We start from the raw sequence: 9,194 nt of genomic DNA on the forward strand, positions 1-9,194 counted from the left end.
GTTTTGGAAACGTATGTGTATATATCTTGATATATATGTATATACATAATAAAACACAAACATAAAACCTATACCAAAAGGAATATCTATAACAACACAAATTCGAAACATAAATATCAAAATAGTTGAATTAAAACACTAATAATATTATATATTCATATGTATTATGAATATATATTTTCAAATTATTTTATTTATTAAGTTCCTAAGCTAAAAAAAAGTTTTTATCGTGTTTCCAAAACGGAAACTGAATTTCTATCGTATTTCCAAACATAAATTTTTAGGAATCGTTTTTCCATGGTTTGTTTCCGTGTTTCCACGAGTTTCTGCTACCGAAACATTTCAGAAACGGAAAACGTACCATAAAAAGAATTTTTATGCAATATAAATTAGTAATATTGTTATATTCTAGAATAAGGTAAACAAATGCTATAAAAGTATAGATCGACAAGAATTTAATTCACTATCAAAAGTGAAGACAACCCAAAAAAGGTTTCCATGAATTCAAGTGATCTCTTCATCGATATTGTCGGAATTTTTAAAATATCTTAAAAATTTACAAAGAAAAATAAAAATAATAACAAACAAAGACTTTGTTGTAAACCACCACCATAGCCAAAGCACCTGAAATAAAATAAAAAACAAATATCTAACCATTTTCAATTTTTTTTTTTTGTATTTTACTATTTTCGACCACAAATAAAAAACAGCTTTATGCATTTGACATATTAAATGCGACGAATAATTTACGTTTCTAATCATTTTCTCAAAATTCCTTATTTCTCTTCCTTCCTTAGCCATTAGAAAGGAAAAAAAAAAGTCAAAAAAAAGAAAAACAAATACAACCAGAAAAAATTCGATTTTTTTTTTCTTTCATCTTCTTTCTTCTTCATCTCTCTGTTCTCATAGTCCTGAGTTCATATTTTGCAGAGTACACAAAGAATCAAAAATATCCTGTAACCAGTCTGGTCTTTGCTGTAAACTATTCTCTTTTTATGAGTATAGTTTTTGCTATATTTTATTCAAACCAAACCCAAACCCAAACCCAAACCCCAACACTCAAAATCTGAAAAAGAAAAAAATCAGTTTCTTGATCTATTCATTACCTTGATCAGTCTTTCATGGGACCGTTACTTCTACTAGATTTCTTGTCTTAAAGGTAAATAAATTTTATTGTTTCTCTCTCACTTTTTCTGTAGTTTGGTCTTTTCTTGATCTTAGAAAGTTTCCATCTTTACTTTGTTTCCAACTTCATATAACAAATACAAAAACCCTAATTTTGTGATTTCTTTCTTCCGGATCTGTTCCATTTTCAGGTTTTGTTTTCCTCTGTTGAATCAAAATGGGTAATGTAAAGTTCGGAGCTTTCATCTTGATTTCAACGATTTCGATCTTGATTTGCATCTGCCATGGATTCAAACCTCAAGACAATTACCTAATCAACTGTGGCTCATCAAGCAATGGAACCTTAATGAGTCGAGTCTTCATGTCTGATAAGCTCTCTTCGAACTTGCTTACTTCTCCCAAAGAGATCCTCGCTGGCGAAGGCTCAGACGTTTACCAGACGGCAAGAGTCTTCACCGGAGTCTCTACTTACAAATTCTCTGTTTCTCCTGGTCGTCATTGGGTTCGTCTCCATTTCAATCCTTTCGATTACCAAAGCTTCAAAATGAGTTCAGCTAAATTCGCAGTTTCGTCTCAGTCTCATGTGCTTTTGAGTGATTTCAGTGTTAGTAGTGCTAGACTTGTGAAAGAGTACTCTTTGAATGTTGACAAAGATGATTTAGTCCTCACGTTTACTCCCTCCGGTGGTTCGTTTGCGTTTGTGAATGCTATTGAAGTTATCTCAGTTCCTGATACATTGATCACTGGTACACCAAAGTTGATAGGCAACCCTGCGCAGAGTCAAGATATATCTTTACAAGCTCTTGAAACGATTCATAGAGTGAACATGGGAGGTCCGCTTGTATCGGCTAACAACGATACTCTTACGAGAACTTGGGTGCCTGACTCGAGTTTTCTCCTTGAGAAGAACTTAGCTAAGACTGTCTCTAAGGTTGCAACTGTTAACTATGTTAACGGTTACGCTACAGAGGACTCTGCTCCAAGAGTTGTTTACGGTAGTTGCACTGAGATGAACTCCGCGGATAACCCCAATAGCAACTTCAATGTCACATGGGAGTTCGATGTTGAGCCAGGCTTTCAGTACTACTTCCGCTTCCACTTCTGTGATATCGTTAGTTTGTCTCTAAACCAGCTTTACTTCAATCTGTATGTTGACTCAATGACTGCTGCTACTGATATTGATCTTAGCACTCTTGTGGATAGCACATTGGCTGGTGCATACTCGATGGATTTTGTCACGCAGTCGCCTAAGAGTTCTAATAAAATCCGTGTGAGCATCGGTCCATCGACTGTTCACACGGATTATCCAAACGCGATTGTGAATGGATTAGAGATCATGAAGATGAATAACTCTAAAGGTCAGCTAAGTACAGGGGCTTTTGTGCCCGGTAGTAGTAGTTCAAGCCCTAAGCAGAATCATGTTGGGATGATTATAGGTTCAACCATTGGTTCGTTGATTGCGTTAGTCTTCTTGGGATGTTGCTTTGTGTTGTATAAGAAGAGGAAACGTGGCCAAGATGGTCACTCAAAGACTTGGATGCCGTTTTCGATAAATGGAACTTCAGCTACAATGGGAAGCAAATACTCTAATGGTACTACGCTTACAAGTATAACTACCAATGCCAACTACCGTATTCCCTTTGCTGCTGTGAAAGACGCTACGAATAACTTCGACGAGAGTCGTAACATTGGGGTGGGAGGTTTTGGTAAAGTCTACAAAGGAGAGCTTAATGATGGCACAAAGGTAGCTGTGAAAAGAGGGAATCCAAAATCTCAGCAAGGGCTTGCGGAGTTCAGGACAGAGATCGAGATGTTATCGCAGTTTCGTCATCGTCATTTGGTTTCTCTGATTGGTTACTGTGATGAGAACAATGAGATGATACTGATATATGAGTATATGGAGAATGGAACAGTAAAGGGTCATCTTTACGGGTCAGGTAACCCTAGCTTAACGTGGAAGCAACGGCTTGAGATCTGCATTGGCGCGGCTAGAGGGTTGCATTACCTTCACACGGGTGACTCGAAACCGGTCATTCACAGAGACGTGAAGTCTGCAAACATATTGCTAGACGAGAACTTCATGGCTAAAGTTGCAGACTTTGGACTGTCCAAGACTGGACCTGAGCTTGATCAGACTCATGTAAGTACTGCTGTGAAAGGAAGTTTCGGGTATCTTGATCCTGAGTACTTCAGAAGGCAACAGCTCACTGAGAAATCCGATGTTTACTCCTTCGGGGTTGTTCTCTTTGAGGTTCTTTGTGCTAGACCTGTTATAGATCCAACACTTCCAAGAGAGATGGTGAATCTTGCTGAATGGGCAATGAAATGGCAGAAGAAAGGGCAGCTGGATCAGATCATCGACCAGTCGCTTCGCGGTAACATCAGACCTGATTCGTTAAGGAAATTTGCGGAGACAGGTGAGAAATGTTTGGCGGATTACGGAGTAGATAGACCATCTATGGGAGATGTGTTGTGGAATCTTGAATATGCTCTGCAGCTTCAAGAAGCAGTTATAGATGGCGAACCAGAAGATAACAGCACGAATATGATTGGTGAATTGCCTCCACAGATCAACAACTTCAGTCGTGGAGACACTAGTGTTAACGTTCCAGGGACAACGGGACAATTCGAGGAATCGAGCATTGATGATCTCTCTGGTGTTTCCATGAGTAAAGTGTTCTCTCAACTGGTGAAATCTGAGGGAAGCTAGTGAGGGGATTTTGGCGAATGTAGTGTGTGATTCTTACATACAGAAGCAGAAGGAAGCAAATTAATGTAAACCAGGAAAAGCATCAGTTTTTTTCTCAGATAGGATTTTTGTTCTCTGCTCGACCTGTTCTGTTCTGTTCTAAATCAGTGAAAAAAGTTTCCTCTGTTTCATTTTTATTCCTCTCTCTCTCTCCCTTTATCCCGAGTTTGTATTTTATTGATGTTTATTTGAAATTGTCTGAGATTTGTTTGTTCTTTTGTTTTTAGCACTCTTTGTTGTTTCAATTGTATTGTAATTTTAGAGAAGTCAAAATCTAGTCCTTTCATGTTCTTGTTTGGTTTGAAAAGACTGGTTCTTTCATCTTTTATCAATATCTTGGGATAACTCATTTTAGTAAAATATTTATTACAAAAATTATTTATTAAACTATTGGGATTCTTAAACTATTTAATAAAAATTTCAAAAACATACAAATGTTTGAAACATTCTTTATATTTCATTTGAAAAATATTCTTTAAAAAATAATCTTACCTTCACATATGATTAAATAAATATTTATCAATGCTACACACATCAAGTTAAACAAATTTTTACGATTAACTGCCATGAAATTACATTGCAGTCATGTTATTTCGTTCGCTTTTATTCGTAATCTTTCGTTTGCATCTTTTTAATGTAACTTTTTATCTGTGTCTTTTCATCGTAACTTTTCGTAAAATATTTTTTTTATTTCTGAAAAATGAATAAATGCAATCTACAGTCGTGTCTTCTCTTCTTAACCTTACAGTCATATTTTTGTATATTTTGTGAACCATTACAACTTGTTCTCTTGTTGTCAAATATGATATGTAAATGATTATATTTGTAAATTTCTTTTATTTTTGTTTTGTTTTAAATGATAAAATTATTAATACATTGTATAAGACACTATAAATTTCTGAAATAATCATATCATAAATTACAAATATTAAAAATATTAATTGAGGACCATTCTTAAAATGACATAATGATTGGTTTAAATTCATTTCAATTAATTATTTTAATCCTTTTTAGCATAACTCAAACATATTTCTATTTCCAAAATCAATTTTTACTTCATAAAAAATGAATATAAATATTACTATTCAGTCAGTCAGTAAGAAAATTACCAATCCTCTCTAATTTGAATATAACTAAACAGAAAATTATCACATATTTTATTTATTTAAATCAAAACTCATTTATATATTCATATAAAAAAGAATATATCTATTTTCATATTTGTAGTATTTTTTTTTTTGACAACCATAAAGGTAGTATTGTAAATGAATATATAATACAAACAACTATCGTTTTATAGATGAAACATATTTTTATATAATACAACCTATAGTCAATAAACATTTTGGCAATTATAATAGATTATATATATATATGGTTAATCCAATATTGAATGTACTTATTACTTATTTTTCTCCGCATAAGATGCTAGTTAATTATCCTGAGTCATACATAAATAAATAATATAATAAATAGAGGGGAACAATAATAGTTAGAATCAAGCGTCGATAGCTCAATTGGTAAAGACTCTCTGGCAAAGTTTAGAGGTCACCGGTTCGAGGGACGGCACTTGGGAGGGGACAATATAAAATGCTCTTGTCTATGGCCTGAGGGTATATACGGGTCTAGGCTCGGAACCTCTTAGTAATTCAAAAAAAAAACAATAATAGTTAGAACTTGTAACAATAATATTTAGGTGTATGATGTAGCATCACAATGTGTGCGTCTAAAGAAGATGGTCGGTCAACGACGGCCGGGTTCATTGCTCTCACACGCTCCTCTTTTTTTGGCAGTGAGAATCCAAAACATTTTCAAACTTTTAAAATATTTCATATTCAGTATCTTTTGTTGTTAAGATTTCAATTTGAGTGTATTATGACTAGAACTATATATACAAATTCTCTTAACCTATATGAAGTTGTAGATAAGTCTTTGTCATCAAGATAATTTATTGGACAATCATCTCAACCGTCAATCTTTCTGTTGATCACTGGTTTTCCATCTCCCAATAAACTGAATATTCCCAACAGTATAAAATATAATAGAACGAATGTGATATTTTATTTTTACTTTTACCTTGATATTTCATAATCATATATTAAAAAAAAAAAATATAGAAATCCATATTGTTTTCTATAATACAATTAGTTTTCTAATCAAAAAGCATGGAGTAGACAAATGTATACTTGTGACAAAAAATATACGAGCCAATATGCTCTCATTTTCTGAAAAAAATCAACTTGAATCACATTTTTTAACAGCTAAACACAAAAATTTTCGTTTGGATTCATACCAATAGAATGATAACCCTCGATGAATAGATGGTTAAAGAGCGTATCTTAAGGTTACTTAAACGAAAACAAAAAATTATTTAAATATATTTTTGTATTGTACACACAACCATAAATATCAAATTTACCAAAAAAATTGCAACGGTTAATAAGATAAATCAAAAGTTTTAATGGTTCATCAAATAAACAAAATTTGCCGTGGTGTAATTAAAAGGTTGCAACAATTCATTTAAATATATTTTAGTTATTTAAAACTAATAAATAATAATTTATTAAGAGTTTATCCAAGTGATGTGATCTTAAATATTAAATATACCAATGTTGTAATGGTTCAGTTAAACGGCTAAAATATATTTTTAATATATTAAAATTAATAATTTATGAAGATATATACCTAGAGACTGAATATAATTAAATATAAAAACGATTACCAAAATATATCAAACTGTAATAAATTTCTCCCAGTGATAATACGTCATTTCTAACAAATTCTCTTTTAACTAATACAAATATAAAGAAAATTTGAATACAATGATGAGAGGTTATTTATATATAAACTTCTAAAGATGTGAACATTTGAATAGACACAACTGTTTGTAAAATACACAATTCTATATTCAACAGACACAACTTTTTAGAGAGACGCAACTGTACAAATTTTCTATCAAAAAATTAAAATAAAGAAAATTTGAATACAATGATGAGAAGTCACTTATATATAAATTTATAAAGATGTGAACATTTGCATAGACACAACTGTTTGTAAGAGACACAACTCTACATTTAACCGATGAAACTTTTTAGAGTTACAACCGCTGAAAAAATATATATATTTTTACGAAAAAGTACGACGAAAAAACGCAACTGTTGTTGGCATTTATTCAGATTGTTAATATTATATAGATTAGGGTTTGTCTTGGAACAGCATAGGTCCGGTTCCGTTGGTTTGTTTGTTTCATTCAACCACGACCACGTCTTGAACTACGGTTTCTTCTTCTCCAGTTTCAGAGTTTAGCTAGTAACAAACTCTGTTCATCCGGGAAATCAATGGGTTACCAAGCCGACTTGGTTTAACCGCGGGTCAATGAATTCTAATTTTAACAAGTTCAGCAAAAGCCAAGATAGTTTCCGATTACGTTAAACACAATTCACTACAACAAAATTATGAATTAATTCAAATTTCTTGATGTTTTGAAGCAAATTTTCATGAATTATAACATTTGTGAAACACGTAAATGATTATTTGGTTTACTTGGTTTTAACGCGTAGTATAATATAACCAGACAGGATTAATTTACTATGTTATTCTCATCTCTAATGGATAGTTTTGTATCAATCGTCGATATTGGTAACCTTAGTAGTGGACGCACAAGACAAACATTTCCATACTAGTCTGAAAACAAACCCCCTACACGACGACCTTTGGTTCTTCTTCATAGCTTTGTTCGCCGTCTTCTTTCTCCCTCCTAAACAACTCCGATTGTTTCTTCGGTCGACGGCTTCGCCACCACCTTCACCACCGGCCTCTTCGGTCTCTTTTGTGGTAAAAGTGTAGCTTCTAAGGTACATTTGTCTACAAGATATGCTGTCAACCACCGTGGAGCGACGCTTGCTACCGCCGTGTGTGATTGACCGTAGGAACTCTGCCTCCGCCATTGGCCACTTGTAAACATTTCAGTAAGTCATAAGCGGCCGGACGCCAACGGTGTCGCTTGTGATAGTTACACAATCATCTATGCATTTGGAGGCCATGGTTGCTTTTTGGAGGGTACTTCTAACTTGTAGTGTGTACTCGTTATTTTTGTTGTGAACGTGTTGGGTTTATGTAGCTTTTATATATATTCATAAATCCTTATCTTTATCAAATATATACTGTATAACTTTTATTTTATTGTAGAAAATACCAAGTCAGAGAAAAAACTTGAGAAGTTTTCTCAACTTGATTCTTGTATACTTGTCAACTATATAAGAAGAAGCATTACCCAAAAAAGAGAAGGTCTCTAACATCCCTAAAATATCTCCCCATATCCCTCTTGCATTCTCAAATCCGTTCACTCTTCCGGCTTAAAATCTCTATCTCTCTCTCTCTTAATCTTTCTATATACTTGTTGTAATGACCCTCGCCAAAGGGTAAAATCTAGAATGAAAATTCTTGGGCCAAGGACGTGCATTGGACACGAATGGGAAGGAAATGAGGAGAGTAGCGGAATTACAGAAGTAATGTCCGAGAAATTCTAGACGGATCGGGAGATGGCCGATGGTACCATGTACCATGTATCAAGTGCCGTACCGTACGTATGTACACGGACGGACATAGCGGACGAACGCCGAACGGTTTAGGAAGCGTATGGACGTGGACTAAAGACGGAAGAGGATCCACTAAGAGAAGTGATTATTTTAATCAAAGTGGAATCTCTACTAAGATTATTTTAATCAAGTGGAGTTTAGTGGGAGATTATTTAAATCTTGAAGAGATAATGGGGTTTAGTGGCCAAGTGTTGATGTTAGAAGCTCACACTTGTGAACTCGCATGCACTAAGAGGAGAAGAAGAACTCGCATGCATTGGTTGCTTCCACCACCCAAAATTCTCTATTTAAGGGACCTCACTTCTCTCATTTTCGCACAAAGTTACAAGGGGTAAGGAGAGACTTTGAGAGAAAGAGTGAGCGAGAGAAGAGAAAAGGTGGCGAGTTGTTAAGGAGAAGAAGAGAGAGTTCAAGACAAGACTATCGACCGCAAGTTGAAACGATAAGGAAATCGTTTTCAAACCAAGGAAAGGATCAGGGTATGCCGTGAGAAGAACTCAACAAAGGAGGCCGATCATCGCCAGTTTACTGTGAGTTCAGGCACATGTCTTGCCGGCGTAGATGGAGAGTTGAAACTCCTATCTAGTGCGCGGATCTGCATGTTTATTTAGTTGCATGTTTTACCGGTTTAGATGGGGGATTAAATACCACCATTTAGTACGCGGATCGCATGATGGTTGTGTTGCATGTTTTACCGGTTTAGATGGGGGAGTAAAGACCAC

The 9,194-nt window shown here is 34.5% G+C and overlaps 1 protein-coding gene and 1 pseudogene across 2 annotated transcripts in view; one reads left to right on the forward strand and one right to left on the reverse strand.

Annotated features, from left to right (window-relative positions):
- LOC104790861 (receptor-like protein kinase HERK 1) overlaps positions 1 to 4,166 on the forward strand; it is a 9,813-nt gene extending 5,647 nt beyond the window's left edge. The window contains exons 1-2 of one of the 2 annotated variants that reach the window (XM_010516656.2): positions 776 to 1,159; positions 1,317 to 4,166. In XM_010516656.2, the coding sequence (XP_010514958.1) occupies positions 1,343 to 3,835 (2,493 nt within the window). In that variant the 5' untranslated portion in view covers positions 776 to 1,159; positions 1,317 to 1,342 and the 3' untranslated portion in view covers positions 3,836 to 4,166. Of the gene's footprint in view, positions 1 to 775; positions 1,160 to 1,316 lie in introns of those variants that run through there. The other variant, XM_010516658.2, reaches the window with a different exon arrangement.
- Positions 7,498 to 7,917, reverse strand: LOC104698910 (annotated as a pseudogene).

The sequence above is a fragment of the Camelina sativa genome, chromosome 6, assembly GCF_000633955.1.
Source record: "Camelina sativa cultivar DH55 chromosome 6, Cs, whole genome shotgun sequence".
In the NCBI taxonomy this organism is placed as follows: Eukaryota; Viridiplantae; Streptophyta; class Magnoliopsida; order Brassicales; family Brassicaceae; genus Camelina; species Camelina sativa.